Consider the following 20,329-nt stretch of genomic DNA (forward strand, 5'->3'; position numbering starts at 1 on the left):
TCTTTGCGTACCTCATGGACTGATCTATTTCAGTACATATTTCTATTGAGTCCTCTATAGAATTTTGTATTTTTCGTGTGAGAAACTAGATTGTTGCTGATTCATAAAAAATTATATCTTAATATCCTATTCTAAAAGTTGCAGAATAATCAGAAAATAAGCAGAGTTTATATTTTAGCTTATCTTCTCACAACAATTTGTACTTTGTACTCTATTAATAGAGTTTACTGAATTCCCAACAATTCTAATTTCAGTCCATTTATTCTTAGTAATACTACTGGTAGCAGTGCTATAGTAGTTACTAGAGCTCTAAAAATGATACTTCTCTGTGCACTATCAATGGTATAGAAATAGGAAATGAAATAAGTAGAAGGACAAGCCTTTACATCAGTACATTTTTGGATGGAAAACCTTATTTATTTACAGTGTTTATAGAAGAAACTAACCGCCAAAACAACCAATACATCAGTAATCAATTTGATGTATCCATACAAATCCATACAATCAACAAAACAACAATAAAATATTCCAGCAGTTCAAGTCCAACCCCTAATGTCAGTATTATTATTGTGTGTTAGTTATCAAAGGACTCATAAAATGTTTAGTCATGACTGCCATACAAAATTCAGCAAAATTTATCATTTTCATCTCCAGAGGTGAGGTGTTCCATATCAGGGACATAGATGCAATAAATCTTTTCTTATAAAATTTACTGTTGATGTATTGGTTGTCTTAACATTTCAATGAATATAAGAATAGAAATTTTTAAAAAAAAAACTAAATAGACCAGGCTGTGGACAAGGTATCTTAAAACATGACTAAAAGAAGTACCTGATATTTTATCTTGCACACTTCTGATCCACATTGCTTAATTCTTTCTTAATTTTAACTCATAGGATGTCTCTAATATATCCCAATATGATATTTTTCATTTGATTAAAACTGTTAATAGGTTTCAGCTTTTGGCTATAGTCGTATCTTTTTTTTTAAGTTGTCATATAACATTATAATTTATTAAAAGGCAAAATGGATGGAGTATTTTTTTTTTCATTTATAGGTAATTCCTTTTGTATCTGTAAAGAAGGGAAGCCATTAATATTTGGGGCAAACTGTTATCAGTTCAGGAATCACCACTTTAAAAGCAAATATAACATACTTGCAACAAAGCAGTATTTCTTTCAAGATGGGTTAAACTGTGTCCTATTGTTCTGGGAATTATCATGTTCACTAGAGTTAATTGAATTATATACCAACACATCTGGAAAGTTTGTGTCTGCAAAGTATTCTTAAATATGGTTGTTGTTGGCTGTTGCTTCCATAGATAAATTATTTTTAATTTTTAGAGATTATTGTGTAGGATTTCAGTATCATTTTAATAATCAGATAGAATTGTTTTGACATTTAAATTTTAGAATAAACTATCAAAATATGAACTGTATGGTATATATATTTATTTAATAAATGATGTGTTACTTTTTTATATGTCCTCTTGATACAGTTGAACCATTGCCTTTTAGGTTTCGCTTAAGTCCCGCTGCCCGTAATATTTTGGAGACACATGGAGTTGATGCAAGTCATTGCACACCCTCAGGACCTCGAGGAATTTTCACAAAAGAGTATGCGAAATGTGAACGTTTTCTTTACGTATCAAATTCTATAAATTATGTTCCTTCTATTTTTGTAAGAATCAACAATATCAGTTGGCATCTTACTTTCCTAGCAAATGGAACTTTGTATCAGTTGTAGTAAGTCAAAAACAGAAAGGGGTATGGGGATGAAGGAATTAGTTTGTCAGTTAAAACTGTGACGGTGGTGGTGTAGAAGTGCCATGAGAGTATTTTAAGTTACATACTGAGTAAAAACATATGGTGAATCACACAGGTACAGAAATAATAGAATTTAGGTGGAAAAGTAAGGGGGAGAAAGAGAAAGGATGAACCAGCGTTTTTCAAACTTGACAGCTTTAAGGTGTAAGACTTAAACAGTTTACAGAGCAAATACTGCACCATGCCAAAATTAAGTTTAATATTGGCTTGGCAGCATTGAGGGAAATTAGAAGATCATTAAAGAGATGCATGAATGAGTTCAAGTGGACTGTTGCGATGTATTTGGAAGAGGAACAGTTATCACCAGGGACAAGCAGGCATCTTCCCATACAGTCGCCAAAGGTTAGGCCTGAGTCACTGATACCAGACTAAAGTCATATAGAATAAAGAAATTACGCAAACATTTAAAGCAGCTGATTTTTGTTAGAAAATGGATACTTCAAGATTGAGCCATACAGACAACTCTTTCACAAGCACCATAAGGTTTTCTTCCATCCAGCTCTTCACTGGCTGTCACAATTGTGAAAATGCTATGCTCTGAAAGGAATTAAATCAGTTACAGCAGTGGTTTCTGATTCTATTTATAGAATGGCGGGGCCATTTACACAATCAAGCAATCCTATCAGGGTTGCATTGCCTCTATTTGCACTGAAATTAATGATGGAGCTTGTATGGAGCTGTGTATCATACAGACTCCTTGGTAATAAAAGATTTTAGAGCTTACGCAAGAATCCTTATTCAGCATTTTCTAAATCAGTTATAGTAGTTGAAATTATTATGCTTAGATTTATGAGTGATAGTTTCATAACTATGGGCTTTTTATTTCTTTTAATAAATGATCTGTCTTTCATAACAGGGCACTTAAATATTGCTAACTTCTCAGAGATAATGGGAAGCTATCTGCTAAGACAGTGCCGATACTAAAATGGCATAGTAGATTTTTGAATTATAATGAATAAATACAACCTCTATTTTGTTCCTGTTGTGACCCAATTTAGACAGAAGAGTAAGCTGAATACGTAATACCTCACATGTAACAGTAACTAATTATCAGGAATCTTAGTAATTGTAAAAATGTAAATGTAATTTATAATACATAATTAGTTCATGGCAGATGGGAACTCTTGGTCACTGAAATACAGTAATTAATTTTCCCTAATAGCCATGGACTTGTAACACCGGTTTTGTACAAGAACAAAAGTTAATGGTTTTCACCCTTAGACATGCCTTTAACATTCATTCACCTTATGAGCAGAAGGCTGGCTGGAACCTATGTATTTTCTAGTTAAGATAAGAGCAAGTTATATTTTCATTACATTACCTGATAATGGAGGTATCGTATGGCAAATAATTCTCCCCTTCACCCTCAATTGTTTATTATAGCCAATAATGCTAATTAAAATAAAACAATAAGCAATGGACTAGTTGATGTTGTAGATTCCCCCCCCTCCCAGTCTGAGAACTGCAGGTGGCAGCAAAGCACAATTTTTAGCAAAACTTTTATTACAGTAAAAGGCATACTACAGTGAATGGCTAGATACTTGTGCTGAATCTCACAAATTACAATTTTTCATAGAAATATTTATATTTCCTATAGAGCACATATTTCAAGAAATCTGTGATATTTGATTATATACATTTGTCAGTTCTAGTGTTTTGTTTTGGGGGAGATATCTCTGCTGTAAAATAGTGTTTTAAAAAGCCCCCTAGAAGCAAAATTGGTAATAGGTTTGCATTTATTTTGTTCATCATAGTGAACCTTACCTATCCCACCAATGCCCTGAGAGCACAAATTCATACTTAATTGAAGTCATTGGCAAAACTCTCAATGATTTTTAATAGTCCAATTGTGTTACAGTAATTGCTAGCTAAAGTCCTAGACATCACAAAAAGACTCATTCATAATAGATAGATTAGCTATGTGCTACCAAATCAATGTTGACTCTTAGTTACTACATAGAGCTTTTCCTAGATGATCTGTCACCAACCTGATCCTTCAGGTCTTCCAGTGGTTCATCCTTCAGCTCTGTAATTGAATCTGTCTATCTATCTTGCAGCTAGTTGTCCTGTTTCTCTCCACCTTTCCCATCATAATAAAAAAATGTGTATTATACTTTGTATAATGTGCCCAAAGTTTGATTCAAGCTTGTTATTTATACTTAAGTGAGAACTCTGGATTGATTTGTTCTATAATCCATTTTTTGTTTGTTGACTATCCATGGTATTCTGAGGAACCATCTTTTAAAATCATGAATATTCCTTCTAGCCTTCTCCTTCAAAGTACAACTCTCAGTTCCATAGAGTATCAAAGGAGAAAGTATTGCCCACAATATTGGTATTTGTAGGTATCTTGACATTTAAATATCTTTCCTAAGGCTTTCAGTGCTGTCCTACCAAATGCCAGTCTGAGGTCTATTTCTTGATTGCTGGTTCCTTACCATTGAAAGTTAATCCTACAAGGCAGAAACTATCCACTAGTTAAATTTATTTATTTATATTTCCTATTTCCAAATATATTTTTGATTAAAGGGTTGTCATTAGCTTGGTTCTCTTTATATCTAATCCTTCTTCCATTTTTTTCCCTGTGATCTTTGACTTTCCATTACTAAAGCTTACAAATAATTTGTATTTTCTGCTGACAGAGTAGATTCATAAAATAGCACAAGTTAATGTTTCTTCCTCCAATTTAAAACCACACTCATCTCCTTGCAATTATCCACTCTAAATATGCATTCTACAAGTAGTTTGAATAAATAAGAAAATAACATAAAGCCTTAAGCTTCCTCTTTGCTGATCTGGAGCCAGACTCTTTTTTTTTTTTTATGTTCTGTCCAGATTGGAGCTTCCTGACCTATATATAGGCTTTGCTGAAGTTGTTCATAAAAAGCAGTTGTATATAATCTACAAAAATCATAAATGAAGCAATTGCATTTTATGGGGGACTGGGTTTTACAAGAAGATATATGTGTAATATTTGATAATTTAAAGATCTCTGTAAGTAATAAATTACTTTTTAAAACTATTCTTACTACTTTTTCATCTTTTTTGAATGTATTAAGTATTCTGCAGTACTATGAAAAAATAATAGTGTTTTGCAGATTAAAAATTTGGATGAAAATGTCAACTTTCAAATCTTGTATAAATTAAAACAAATAACAAAGAAGTTGATGGTATAAACTTTCTAAAAGATACTTAAATTGCTCATTATTTCTGATTATCTCTGAACATAATAGTAATTACTTTTTCAGTTAAGAAAATTGTTTTCCATGAAATGTTACTGCTTTATTAAATGAGCAATTAAAATAGCAATTATTCCATAATATGGATGTTCTTTGAGTTCTTTTTCTTTTATATATAGTTTAAAACAAATATATCAGGCACACATGCTTGCATTACCAGTGATGTCTAAGTGTAGTGTAATTTAAAAAAGCTTTATTTACCATTTTTTGTTAAACATATTTCAAAATAATGCATGTAGTTAGAAGAACATAATTAAACAAATAGGGTAGACATGACAAAATAGTGGAGTTGTTTATCACTGTTTTGGAGTCAGTGCGACAGATGTATTTAGGGTGGCTGGACTGAGAGCTCAAATCTACACTCAGCAGTGGAATTTTAAAAGGATGACTTCACACCAATATTTTTTTTCAGCCAATTTCAGGCTGAGAAACATAGGACGGCTTGGTGGATATACAGAGCTGAGTTCCTACAGCAGGAGTCTTCAAACTTGGCTCTTTTACGACTTGTAGACTTCAACTCCCAGAATTCCTCAGCCAGCATGACCATTGATATCTCATTTAATTGGCTTTTCCAATGGCTGCTAAAAGGCATATTTTCCATGAAACTGTGATGTCATTAAAGCTAGCAGTCATCACCACATCTGTGGATGAATGTCTTCTGCATATTCATTAGTAGTCACAAGTTCAAAATAAGGGTTAACTAAGAAAACAATGTAATTTCTTAATTATTATTATCACAGTTAAGAAAACAGAATCCAAAGTCAGGAAGGGGGTGGGGGGGCGAGATTGTTTCTTCTCCTGCTATGAGTGAAAGTGCCATGGCTGAATACTTAACTAGCATTAGTCATTGTTAGGTAGATTCTGATGTTTGCTTAAAGCAGGGGTTCTCAACCTTGGCAACTTTAAGACTTGTGGACTTCAACTCCCAGAATTCCTCAGCCAGCAAAGCTGGCTGAGGAATTCTGGGAGTTGAAGTCCACAAGTCTTAAAGTTGCCAAGGTTGAGAACCCCTGGCTTAAAGCATACAGTAGCTGATAAGGCACTTCACTCTAAGAGAGGATGGGAGAACCTGATTTCTGAAGAAATCAGCAAAGCATCTCCAAAGCATTTTCAACACTGGAAAGCAGTAAATTGCTTTTATTGTTTCCAATGTGCTTAAATAAATTGGTGTAATGGTATGAAAAGATATAATCCATTAGATCAAAGAGAGGGAGAAGAAATGAAGACACATATCTTGGCAGACTAGATGTGAATGAATGAACCTTTAACAAAGAAAAGCTCATTTCTGCATAGAGCAGCTTTCTGTTTTTTATATAGCTGTGTTGAAAATGCAAGACAGCGAATGCAGAAGAATAAATTAACGATAATCTCCAAAGTGAAACAAAAATTAAAGTGACTGGAAAAAAAATATTCCTCATCTCTTTTCTTTCCTTCTTTCTTAGCAGAAATGTTGTTGTAAACTGAGATTTTGCTCAGTGGGTTCCACATTTGAAGTGTTTGTAGAGGAATTGACTATTATGCCAGAGTATTAGATTGGTTATAGATAGATGGTTATAGATAACCTTTATTGTCATTTTTTTTTCCTGTGGGCACAATGGCACACATTAAAAATGAAATTTAGTTGCTTCCTCTCAACTTACTTTGATCTCTTCTTTTTCCTCCTCATGATTAGCTGAGTGGCAGAAGGGAGATTACAATACTGTCAGTGCTGCCTTTCCCCAAATTATTGATGGCCGTTGTTGCACTCAAACCAAATACTTAAACATTAAGAGTTTGACCTGTGTCCATTACCAAAGTCAGAATTTGGAAGCAAGTGGGAAGCATACAACAGCTCCCTTTTTCAGTAGTTTTAGGAATTTCACCAACCCCATCCCACACATTTCTGTGGCAGAAGTAGATAGAGAAATGATAAGACTTCCTGCCAGCATTCCTGCCTTACTTTGTGGCAATACAGACTTCCAAATGCATCAATCAAATTATTGAATATCCAGTTCTAGAAACTAGAACAGGATTTTCATATCAATGCTAATAAATACAAAGTTCACCCTCATTATACCTTAGTGTAGAGTTCTGGCTTTGCAAACTAACAGGAGGGGAAGAAAGGATGGTTCCATGCAAGTGACCAACAAGGGCATGCAGCTCCATTTGCGCCAGCAGCAGACACACGCACCCATCGCTCATGCAAATGAAGCGCACGTGCTCACTCGCTGCTCGTGCAAGTGGGGATGAATGTGCTCACCGCTGCTTCCACGGCCTGGTTCCAAATGCTTGCTTCTGGGACTGCCTGTCTTCCATAGTATCTGCCTAACCAATTTGATACGCAAGAATTGGCACAATCCAGGTTCACTCAATTATTACAATTTGTTATTAATACAATTTGTCCGGGACCCCAGAAGAATGCCTGTTCTAGTAGTGCCTGCTGTCTCTGGAACAGACAGGAACAAAGATCCTTTTGAGATGGCCCACACTCTGCTGCTGTTTTAGAAGAGCTACGAAGACCTGGGTCTTCACCTCAGTGAGGGAGAATGAGACCCTTGTTTTGTTCCCTCCAGTCTGTCAGTCTTGCCCTCTTTTATTGTGTTATTTAATTTCTTTGATTTTTGTGCTTTGTTATTGTTGTTCAATCGCTAAGTTGTGTCTGACTTCTCATGACCCCATGGACCATAACACTGTAGGCCTTTGTGCTTTGCAGCGAATTATTTTATAGATCTAATTGTACTTCATTAGAATTGAAATGGGTCTTAAACCTTTCCACGTGTGTCCTTGAATTGACAGGGATGCCCTCAAGCTTATAGAACAGAAGCTGAAGCAAAAGCCTGCAGAAGCAAAATCCGTCGTTTCTTCACTTCCCCTACACCAAGCTGGAATGCCTTTATCTGCACCATCAGCGAGCATGCCCATTAGTGCTTCACGTCCTCCAGTTGCCCCTGTCTCTGTTCCTGGCCGGCTAGCATCCATGGTATTAACTTTCTCAGATTTATAGATAGGCTAACATCACCGCATCACATTATATAAAAATAAATGATAAGAGTTATACCAGTAGGGTTTTAGAATTCAATTTAAGAGTTTTATTTAGTCATGCAACTTAAGGACACACCAATCTGTTATGATTCTGGGTGGACTTCAGTGAGAATTGTAATGAATATTTATACATGCCTTGTAGTTTATATGCCCATGTAGATTAGAATATTCATTTTGATTTAAGAAAGCTATAATTGGCAACATAGTTATTTAGAAAACATTATATATTAAAACTCAGCTTTTCCACCACTAAATGTTATGGTTTAAAGGATGTCTTTTATTGTCATGGATCCTGTTTCATTGAAATCATCTTTCTTCCTTTAATTCAATATGTAAAATGTGTTTGTATTGCAAGTGCCCGTTCACTGAAATCCCTGCTAGCGACACAAGAAGAGTTATTGCTAAGAAACTAACAGAATCAAAGACCACTGTACCTCATGCATATGCATCGGCTAATTGTGACCTTGGTGCTATACTAAATCTAAGGCAAGAGCTGGCAAAAGGTAAAACTCTTTCCTATTTTTTAAAACCATCTATTAAATTCTGATCTGTCTACTCAGCTATGTTGCATTTACCGCAGGGGCTACTTGAGCTTTTCTGAAAAGAAACAAAACGCCTGTCAAAATTCTGCCTTTGATCTTATATGGAGATGAGTATTTTTGTTTGCATGAGTGACATCTCTTGCAATTCAACATTTAGCATGGATATTTGTTAATTAGTTTTGATGACAACTGTCCTGTTGTCACATGCAGAGGATTTCTATTTATTATTATTATTTTTTTTGCTTAAGAGTTAAGCAATTGTACACCTACCCACAAAAAGAATCTGCAAATTCCACTATAAACCTATTCACTTGAATGGTTTTATATTTTGAATGAAGCATTTCAAGGTTACCACTTAATTAGCAGCCTTAGGAAGTGCAGAGGGCAAATTCTTTCATTAGTATTCTAAACAGGTACGATTATTTAAATGATGATGTTTTTCACTTCAGCCAGCCCTGGTGAGTTTTATGTTTGTTTTTTTGAATACTTTTTTTACTCAGTAACACTGTAAGTGATACTGGGGGTGGGGAAGACAGAATTCCAGCTTTTAATTTGCCAACAAGATATTTCTGTTGCTGCTTATTGCTTTGCATAGAGTTTGAATACTGTATGTGTGCCATATTTTTTTCTTAATTCTGGTAAGCTATACTCATTACAGCAGTTAGAAAGGGAAGGAAGGAAGGAAGGAAGGAAGGAAGGAAGGAAGGAAGGAAGGAAGGAAGGAAGGAAGGAAGGAAAAGATTCAGTATTAATTGTTGGCTATATTTTTCTAGAATTTAGCTTTTTTCTTAAACTTGTATGGAAAGGTTCATGTATAATGAACAGTCACTGTTCTAGGTCAGAGGTCCCCAATCTTTTGGACACCAGGGACTGGTTCCGTGGAAACAGGTTTTTCCGCGGACTGGAGAGTGTGGTTTTGTGTGCTGCCTGCATCCCACGGATGGGGCTTTGCTTATTTATGCGGACCGGTCTTTGGCATGCCACGTATATTTATTTTTTAAAATATATTTTTCTTTGTATTAGTGATATGATATTGTGTTCTAAAATAAAAAAATTCCCTTAGTTTCAAAAGTATTTTACCATAATAATGTGACATTTTAAAAAGAGTGTTTATTTAAACCTACTTTCTTATATTGGATTAATTAACAACAAAAGCAGAATAAAAACAGTATTAACAATGTAATATAATAATGCAAAAGAAAAATAGAAGGCTAAGCAATTAAGTTGCAAAGAGAACATTCAGAATGTTTTGCTATATTGCTCAAAAATTCCCTTGCCTCTTTCAACCAATCTAAATAAACATTTCAAATGTTAATATTATAGTGTTGTATAATTCTTTTATCCAGCCTCTATGGCCCAAATATTAACTGCACATCTTTGATACTTTTCAAGCACTGGGGAAAAGCCAAGGAGAATATATGCCTCTTTAATGCACAGATGTCGTCCAAAGTTATATTCACAACTGAATTGATTTTAATCCAAAATATGACAGTCATGGGATAGTCCAAACCCTACTAGTTAATATTCCAACTCATGAGTTTCATCGTAGCAAGGCAGTTACTATGTTATTTATTATTCTCTGAGGTTTGAAGAATATTTTTATTGTTGTAATGACCTTATTTAAGATCGCAGTGAATTGAATATCATATTATTTAAAGCAACCTTCCACTTGTTTCAGTGGAAAGGAAATTCACCTCATTTTATGAAATGAACTGTGGCTCACAAAAGTGCCTTTTAATAAAAAATTTCTTTGTTGTACTGCCAGACTCCCCCTTATAGGTTTGCACTGGTAACTAGTAAATTGCTTAGGGTCAGTTTGGAGTCAAGTGGGACTGAAATCAAATCAAATAATTCATTCATCAATTTCCTATTAAAAGAAAGGCTGTTGGCTTAGGAGCCGTGATTGATTCTTCCATAACTTCCATCCATTATGGAATTTCCAGAAGCAGCAATAACAACTGGACCTCATAGACTGTATAACAAAGGCTTGAGCTGAATATTGTGCCAAGAAGCACTCAAAAGGAAAACTGTTTTATTTTTTTCATTCTGCAAAAGTTGTTTAAAGACCCAGCTAATCTAATAATCTAAAATAATAGTACTATGAAAGGCCCAGTTTACCCAAAAGATGGATTTGCCTGCATTTTCAAAACTGGGAAAATCCCATAATATAATATTTTAGTGGTTATTAAGGCTAGGCTGTTTCTTAGGATTTCACTATCGTCAAATAATTATTTTGCTAAGCTCGAAGAATAGGTGAAGACCTACGGTAAGTTCTTGATTCCATTTAGTGACCAAAGCTGGAGTGTAACTGCCTGCTGATAAGCCTGAAAGTGTGAGAAGTTAAAGCTACTTTCTATACTTGTCCATAAAGCGTAACATATTATCTGCATGTGGTAGAATATAATTCTTCGATTCTTTTATAGTTTCTCTTTTCAGTTTTTCAAACAGTAACAAGCAAAAGAGAAAACAAAAAAAAAATCTGAACAAAACTAAGCATATCAACTATTTATCAAGTATTAATATATGAAACTTTCAAATTAAAAAAAAAGCTAGTGTTAAGATAAGATCAACTTTATTGTCATTAATTGGGTGTCAGTTCCACTTTGGTTGGTGTGCCTTATCTGTTTGTTGTATATAGTTTGGATCATGTGCTTGACGGGGTGGTAGATTATATCCAGATCCATTGATCTGTTAAAGAGACCGTTAATGTTTGAAATCACTAAAAAGTTGATTGGTCATCGGAGACCTTCAGTCACCACCCAACTCCTGCGTTCAAAACTTACGCAGACTACAAATACAGTCAGGCAGTTCCTCTTCTGAATTTTGCACCGAAGAAGGCTCAATGGGACATGGGGTCAAATATCTGCAAAAAAAAAAAAACCCTGATCAATATATTGCCATTGATCTCCCAAAGCCCAAAGAATCCAACCAACAAGATATGTACTGTTTTAATTGAATGGACGAATTTCTGGTATTTAAAACAGAAATAACATTCACCCAGTCCTGTAAAGTACTGATTTATTTGAACCCAACCGTTATACTGAATTGTTGACTTTGTTCATTCAGATTCAGACCCCTTATATTTGTGGTTGCAGCATCATTTTAGATCAGTGGTTCTCAACCTTTCTAATGCCGCGACCCCATAATACAGTTCCCCATGTTGTGGTGACCCCCAACCACATACATCACCGGGTGCCAGGGGTGTGGCCAAAGAAAAGGGGGGGGAAATGGCGGACAGCCTTGTTTGGCGACCCCCGTGAAATGGTCGTTCGACCCCAAATGAGGTCCCGACCCACAGGTTGAGAACCACTGTTTTAGATGATCAGAGTTGCTATAGTGAAGAAGTATGTTAACAAGAAAAGAATGCTACATGCTGTAAAATGTACGTAATATAGAAAAATGGATCAGAGATTGATCTCTTTCAGCTGAAGAAATAAGAAGAAATTTATTACTTCTCAAAATTTAGAACTACAGAGAATCAGTGTGTATCATCAAGCTAACTATTAACTGAGAAGGAATGGTTTTATGATAGTTAAATCTTTTAGACTTTGCAGCTTGCAGTAAAGTTCCGCTCTGTTACCGTAAGCCTGATTTTAGGATAGTCGATGACTTTATGTCATTTAAATAGCAGTAGCCTCAAAGCATCACAAACTTGAGATGTCACCTATTTATGACTGAACAGATATAAAACAGTCATTTTGATTCACCCACTTCATGCATGACAGGATTTATAGTGCCTCTTTTGGAGCTTATTTTAAGATTTAAAAATAGATTTGGAAATAATAGTAGATTGATGCATGAAAGTTACAAATTATAAAAAATTATAATGCACAGTTTTCATTCACTGATTACTTGCTTTGCTTCTCTTATTAAAATTATGAATTATAACAATAATTTATGAATGAGTATGTGAATTATATCCTAATGTTACTAAAATAACTTCAGCTTCATTATACAGATCTGTACACAATGTAGTTCTATTAATTTCTGTTCAATTAAGTGTAATTATTATGATGTTCTAATCTTCTGTGCTCACAAAATTGTGTTTGCACATCAGCTGTGTTTTAGTACTAACATTAAAAGGGATTTTATGTTCTATTTTGGTTGAATACTTTGGTTCCATTATATTTTGTTCAAATTCATTTTATTTCATTTATATTCTGCCATGTTCTATGAACATGTGAAAAACAATAAAAACAACAAGAAGTATCAGTTTGTTATATTTTTAAAAAATAACACACAACACACACATATGTATGTATACATGTATGCATATAGATTTTCATTTTTTTTATTTCATCTTTACAGGAGTGATACTCAAAACAAACATGAGTTTAAACCAGGGTTGCTTGCATGAAAACATGTTAAGATTGATTCTTGGAGGCGTGACATGTTATTAACCATGGCATGAAAAAAACATTATTTGAAATGAAATCGATAATCTATCAATTCCACAAAAATGTACATTGACATTAATGTGATTTTGCATTTAATAGACATTTTGGGAAGATTAGATCCCCTTGTCTTGGATAATCTATTAATTCAAGGTTTTATTTTATGTTATTTAATTCTGTAATGAAATTTTCTATGGTATGCTTGGACAATCTCATAGAGATTGCTTGATCCTTGCATGGGAAAATACCAGGTATTAAGTAAAGTTTTTTTTTTTTAAAAAAAAAAAAAACCACTGAAGCAGGTAATGACAGACTTTTTCTGCATTGTTCATAGGTGTAGGATATAGACAGGCTGGCCTTATTAGAGGGAATTACAAGGCAATGAACAGATAAGTAGGCTTAAACCCTTATAAAGGTACAGATTTACAAAACCGTGTAAGGTATATTCGGATTTGCAAAACTCTGTTACTATAGTCATTCTGATAAAAGTAATTTTAGGCCTTCATGGTGTCTGTTTCCTGATCCAGTCTACCATGCAGAGCTGCATTAGCAAAGTTCATGAAATCATGATGAGTGGGGCTCAGCCCCAAAGGAAACTTGTATTACAGCACAAATAAATTCTGAATTTCAGATTTGTGGTACTATGAAAATGCTGTGAAGATAAATAATTGTAGTGTTTTAACCATATGATGTCCATGTTTAGAATTCTACTTTTTCTTATTAAACTTTGCCTTATAACTTCTCTTTCACACAGATGATGTTAAAGTATCTATAAATGACTTTATTATCAAGGCAACTGCAGTTACCCTGAAAGTAAGTAACCAGTCCTGCAAAATATACACACCTGGTTCCTTTTACCTTAACAATTTCTTAAACCTATATTTTTCTGGGATTGTGTTCCAGACAGATACGGTGAATGCTTCCAAACCAAATACAAAGCATCTTTAAACAATTCCTGCTTTGGAGAAAAGTTGCAAAAAATATGTTAAGCAAATACATCTATAAGGTTTTTGTGTGTGTGTGTGCATTTACCATTACATTAGGTTTGAAACCTCCTGTTTTCAACAATCTTTTATAAAATATCATGAGATTCAAGATTATTGTAATTCCTCTTATTAAATATTATGGATCTTGGACACTAATATTGGCAATAGCTGGCACCATGTTTCTTTTCTACAATATCCTTCAAGTATTGGCAAATTTAAGCTAAATATATTTTCCATTTTATTGTTTTCCAACTATTGTACCATATAATATATAGCTATACAGCTTTATAGTCTCTGAGTTAGTGAATATGGTTTGTACTGATAAGGGATCTCTAACTCCTTAGAGAAAGAAACAAATATTCCTTCCAAAACTTCATTTTAATTTTAGTTAATATTCTAGGATTTCCAAGCCATTACATATATATTGGTATTTAGTATATATGTTTGATATTCATGTATATCTAAGTTCAGGTCAAGCTGTAATGTGTTTAGTTTGCCTTTATGGAGAAAATAGGCAAAATCCTTAAATAAAATATAATATAAGTATAATAAAGATACTTAAATATAAGTATAATAAAGAAAACCTAATACTGATTTTCCACTAATTCCTTCGATTGCTATTTTTTTCTAACCCATCATTCACATTGAGTCTAATAGTATATTTTAGAATTCCTTAATCCATAAGGATTTTTCACTAGTGTGCCATTTGTGTTGAATTTAATCTTTTATGTGGATAGTAGAAAATACTATTTATAAGTGGTAAGATACAAGATATAATCATAAGATAAGATATAATGTTTCAGCTTCAAACGTTGGAGGACTTTTCAAACAGTTTTTTGGGGGTTTGCTTGCTTTTTCCACTCAGCTACTCATAGACTGTGAAAATCAATTCTGAATATTGTGGGAGACTTCTACGCCACATACATTATGTGGTGTGAAAAATTGCAGCTGAAAACAGAAATTGGCAGTGACAGTTTGTCAGTGCATACATTGGTGTGATTATGGCCTGTGTGGTTCTCATTGAATCAGTATGGGCTAATGCTTGTTAGAAGAATACTACAAATCGAATTGAAGAGTCAAATATGCTATCTTTAAAATTAGCTGTCTACTTCTAGTAAAAGCTCAGAATATTAAAGGGGAAAACCTTTAAAAAAACCAACTGAATTTTAAAATGTTAAGAGTTGACTTCTGAAATTAAGGATTCAAATTAGACAATCTAATTGGTTCTCCTTTCAATATCGTTATGTGACTCCCCCCACTTCTTTTTATTTTTTATTTTTTAGCTTTTTTCCTCTTCTGATTTAAATGGGAACAGAAATTCTATAAATATTCTGTTATGTTTTGGGGCAGAATGTCACAGTTCTTTACTAGCAAGGAACAAAATGAGAATTGCCCTCCAACAAGTTTGAATTCTGTTAATAATGTAACCCAGAAACTGGGTTTCATGTGGTGGCCTGCAGCTATAAATTGCCCGTGACTATAATTTGCATTCATCTTTTGTGACAAAATTGATATACACTAATAGGATAAGTCTATTTTTAGAGTCATTTGGCCTTTTTTTGCTATTATTAACTTGATCTTGCTTAAGGCAAATCATTTCCCATTTGCTATTGCTTCTATCGCCACAATTTTAAAAGGCTTTTTAAAATTTCACAATTGGTTTCACTGCTATTTTTTAACATCTGTGCCTCCTTCTGTTTCTATTTCTTCCAGCAAATGCCAGATGTGAACGTGACCTGGAATGGAGAAGCCCCCCAGCAATTGCAATCTATAGACATTTCTATAGTTACGGCAACAGACCAAGGTTTCATTACACCTATCATAAAGGATGCTGCATCCAAAGGAATTCAGGAAATTGCTGCTTCTGCAGAGGTGTGTCTTCAAATACCCAGGTCTCTTTTAGACCAAAAATTGAATTATATGTCCCTGGGAAAACATCAGCTGTTTCTTTGATTATGTCTTTTTGGCTGGCCATAAGGCACAAGATAGAGAACAAGATTGATTTACAAAGATCACAAACCTTGAATAGAAGGCAAGAACCACTGTATAGTGTTGTGGCACAGTAACCTGTCATCTCTTTTATGATTCAGGAGGCACTGATCCAGTGCATTTTAGTAAATGGATATTAGACACCATTAGTAGCCCAATCATCTATAAACCTGTCCACTTCTTTTTAAAAACCATTTAAACCTCTCTCCCTTTTGTTATCTGTGCCATCCATTTCAATATTTTTTCTTTGCATTACCTAGACATCCTATATTTTTAGATATTAGCATAATAAGTTCATTAGCACTATATTTAAGCTTACTAAGATTAATGTTCTGAATATAGGTATGAATATTCCTTTTAATACTGTGTGAATAAATATAGATTATGTCAGTAACACTGTCTGCTAATTAATGTACATTTCTAGGGTAGGCATAATATGCTTTGGCAGAGTAGACCACTTAAGTATAAACAAATGGTCTATTCTAAGAATAGAGTAGTATACATTTATGTTAACATACTGTAGTTTTCATCAAAGCCTGAAAAGAATATTTATCAGTTTATACATCTTTAAATTTGGCAATGGTTTATCAAGCCCCAGGTATCTTACTTGAAAGTTCAGAAGCTATTTTATGAGAAACAGATTTCTAATACTGTAATTAATGAAATTCCCAGTTATAAAAAATCTGTTTCATATCCTCAGCTATATGAACTGTTCAAACCCTTCAAAAATCCTGAAAAGACGAATTTAAAGAAGCCCTTTAGTTGAAGCTGCGTAGCTGTGAACTCTATGAAACATTCTGGAAGAAGTTATCCAAGCTTAAGATGGCAATTTTCCACTGATGGAATGTGCCCATCAGTTTTTAAAAAATAAGTGTCTCAAGTTTGAATTAGGAGATTTTCCTAAAACTTATAATCAAGGAATATAACCTAGGAAAACTGGGCTTTGTTTTTTTTTTTTCAAAGCACCCATTTGGGGTTTTTCTAGGTTGAAGAGCATGTGTAATATTATGGAATTAAAAATTATAGTGGATACTCTTTGAAAGCATATTTTGTGGGATTTGGGGAAACTTCTGTAAACTTCTGGATTCCACAAAAGAACTTTGAAGACTTAGTAATTTCCTTCTTTTGAAATGAAACATTGTGAATTGTGGCATTGCATCTTCATACCTCTAATTTCATGAGGCAAAGGTGATGAGACTTAATTTGTTTATGACAGATGATCTTCAGTCTTTCTTGAGATAAACATCGAAGCATCATGGCTCCACAAAGCATCTACCTCTTTTGTAACTTCTTTTTTTAAAAAAAAAATATATTTTATTGGTTTTTTAATTTTTAAGAAAAAGTACTCAGGACACACCATGGTGTTTGGGTAATCAGACATTCAAAAGTAAAAACATAAATAAACAACTTAGTACATTCACTGTTTCCTCTCTATTTCCCTCAAATAACATTTAAAATATTCCATTTCTAAATTAAATTTCTATTACTACTAAACCTGTTTTAAAACTTTTATCAGTTTACAATTACCAAAATCAAATTTAACTTTAAATCAACAATTATCAATTCAGGTATCCCTTCCAGATGTATTCTAGTTCTTAATTTCTCTCATCCCTCCTCTTATCACCGATCTCATTTATTTCTCATTCCACTACACAATAGCTATCTTAGTTAAAAAATAATGTTAAACCTTAATTTACTTCAATTAATTACACAAACTTCAAATTCCATCCAATTGATTATCATACCTTATCACATCTATGTTATTGTACAAAAAGATCATCTAACTAATTTAAAACACTCCATTAATTATTAAAACCATCCCAATCTAAAAAATCAACATTTTTTCAATTCCAATACATAATTTTCATCAAAATAAATCTACTATTCCAAAAAGTATTCTTAAATCTATTTAAAATATATGTTCTAAAAATCACCCTTGTGTGTATATATGTGTGTGTGTGTGTGTGTGTGTGTGTAGCCAGTAGATCTATTTTTGTTGCTTGCAGTAGCCTTTTAAATGATAAAAATCCCATCCTCTGCATTAGACATCTATTTCTCTCCTCCTTGAAGCGTCATTGCTTTGTAGTTTGAAATCTCAGTCTTTGCTTCTTCTGTTCCTCTAAGTTGCAGATGGAAGGTTTATAAAATAGAATAAGTTCCTCTTTTATCTCTGTTGATTCCTCTTCTAGAATGTTTTGATTTATACCATAGTCAGATGTAGCCTGAACATCCATTTGAACGTTTGAAGTGAAATTTCTGGATCTTAGTTCCGTAAACTTTTTCATTGTAGCACATACTTCTGCAGTAGCCTCATAGATCTTTTCCAATATAAGTGTACAGTTTAATTGTGACTGAGGTTTCTCCATTTTGATAGTGATTAAAAAAAGTCTCTTTTTTCTTTTTTGTGGAAGCTATATTTGATATAATTTAGGCAATATCCACCCCCACAGTTCCCACAGCTACCCAGCTTATCTTTTTTCTTCAAAAGTATTTTGAAGGTCAGCCATCTTCAAGCCAAGTAACCAGAAGTTGCAGTATTAAATTTTTGCCACTACATGTCCTCAGTAAATTAAAAAGGGTCTTTTCCAAACACCATTTCCCTTTTTCTATCTTTTAAAATATAATGTGGAGAGCTTCCGGTACGAGGCGACGGCGATGGCGGCTATCTTTTAGCCGTCCAGCTGGGGAAGTGTCAGAGCCGCGGAGCACAGTGCGCATCAGCTGGCCCGCGGCTCGGAATTCCCTTCCCGGGCAAAGGGAAGGGACAGAGAACGCAGGAATAGAGGTAGAACCCCTAAACCCCCTCTGGATTTATTTCTAGAGGGGGTGAAAGGAGTGTTCCCTCGGAGCTCCTGCTGATCTCCGCCTCCCAGCTGTTTTTGCTTCCTAGGAAGCAAAAGAAACCGCCGCTTCTATCTCCGTGTTTATAGTATTTTGGTGAGTAATTTTTAAACGGACGGAGCAGTTTAAAGGATTTTTGTTATATACTTTAGGTGTTTATTTTTTTTATTATTTGATTTTTACTATTTTTCCTCCTTTTCTTTGTTATATTAGTGAAAGGATTTAAGATGGCGTTTTGAAAGTGTCGGAGTTTTTTTTTCCTTTCCCTTTTGTTTTACTTTCCCTTTTTAAGGACTGGCTTTTGCTTTTGCTTTTGGCTTAGAATTTTTTCTTTTGAATTGTTTGCTCTTTTATCTTTTATTCTTTGGATTTTCTCTGGATTTTCAAGGACTATAGTTTGTCTCTTTTTAAATTCTTTTTCTTTTTCTTTCCTCCTCCCTTCTTGTGTGGAGGGGAAAGGGAAGTGAGAACTGCGCTTTTTAAAATGGCTTCAAAGAGACAGCAGCCTGCTTCAATACCTAAGGTTGTTTCTTCTCCTATAACTTCCACTGCACAATTACAACAACAATCTAAACATGTACCACCGGCTCAGCCACCACCCTCCCCCCCTCTGCCTGGACTTTCAGCACAAGAGGTCAGAGGCATAATGGGAGAGATTGTAGTTCAAATGAGAGAGGAAATGAAGCAATTTGCCTCACAGATTAAATCAGAAATTAAATCTGATCTTAAAGAAGAGATAACGGGGATAAAGACTAAATTGCAAGAAAATAATAATGATTTACGACAAGATATACTTGCAGCAGTTTCAGGCTTGGCTACTGTGGTGGTTAAGCTCGATGCAAGGCTTGAGGAAGTGGAAAACAAAGTTGATTCCTTTGATGATAAAATTCAAGATGTGGAAAGGAAGGTGGAGTCCTCACAAGAAGATATTTTGATGTTTCAGTACAGACAGATGGAGTATGCCCTGAGGATTAGAGGCCTCAAGGAAGATATGAATCAAGATTTGGTGGAGGTGGTCCTTACTGATCTGGCAGTGGCCTTGGATATGGATAAAGGAGAATTACATAGAGAAGTGGAAAAAATTTATAGACTTAACTCCTGGATTGCTAAGCAGAAGAATTTGCCTAGAGATGTGGTGATTTATTTTACAAAGAAGTCCCTGCGGAATGAGATTATACAAGCCTTTTACAACAAAAGATTTCAGATTGCTGCCCAAGATGTTATCATTCTAAAGGAAATCCCATCCAAAATTTTAAGAAGCAGGAAAGACTTCGCTTTTTTAACCAATGAGCTCAAAGCTAGATTGATGCCATTTAGATGGGAAATTCCGATGGGTATTGTTTTGAGCCATGCGGGGACACGCTACAGATTGAATACAGTTGACAAAGCTAGAGAGTTTTATACTTCGGTCCTGGGTGCAGGCTCAACTCCATCTGGTCAGAAATCTCCGAGTGGCAAGGAAGTCGAGCAGCAATCTGAGGCATTAGGTTT

General features: G+C 34.3%; 1 protein-coding gene across 2 annotated transcripts in view; it reads left to right on the forward strand.

Moving 5' to 3' along the window:
• The window catches only part of PDHX (pyruvate dehydrogenase complex component X), a 44,656-nt gene that overhangs the window by 12,978 nt on the left and 11,349 nt on the right, over positions 1-20,329 (forward strand). For both annotated transcript variants that reach the window (XM_039356877.1, XM_039356878.1), the window contains exons 5-9: positions 1,518-1,616; positions 7,841-8,024; positions 8,442-8,589; positions 13,777-13,835; positions 15,722-15,880. In XM_039356877.1, coding sequence (XP_039212811.1) covers positions 1,518-1,616; positions 7,841-8,024; positions 8,442-8,589; positions 13,777-13,835; positions 15,722-15,880 — 649 coding nt within the window. The remainder of the gene's footprint in view (positions 1-1,517; positions 1,617-7,840; positions 8,025-8,441; positions 8,590-13,776; positions 13,836-15,721; positions 15,881-20,329) is intronic.

Source organism: Crotalus tigris, unplaced genomic scaffold (genome assembly GCF_016545835.1).
Source record: "Crotalus tigris isolate CLP2741 ecotype Arizona unplaced genomic scaffold, ASM1654583v1 scf7180000018831.1652172, whole genome shotgun sequence".
NCBI lineage: Eukaryota > Metazoa > Chordata > Lepidosauria > Squamata > Viperidae > Crotalus > Crotalus tigris.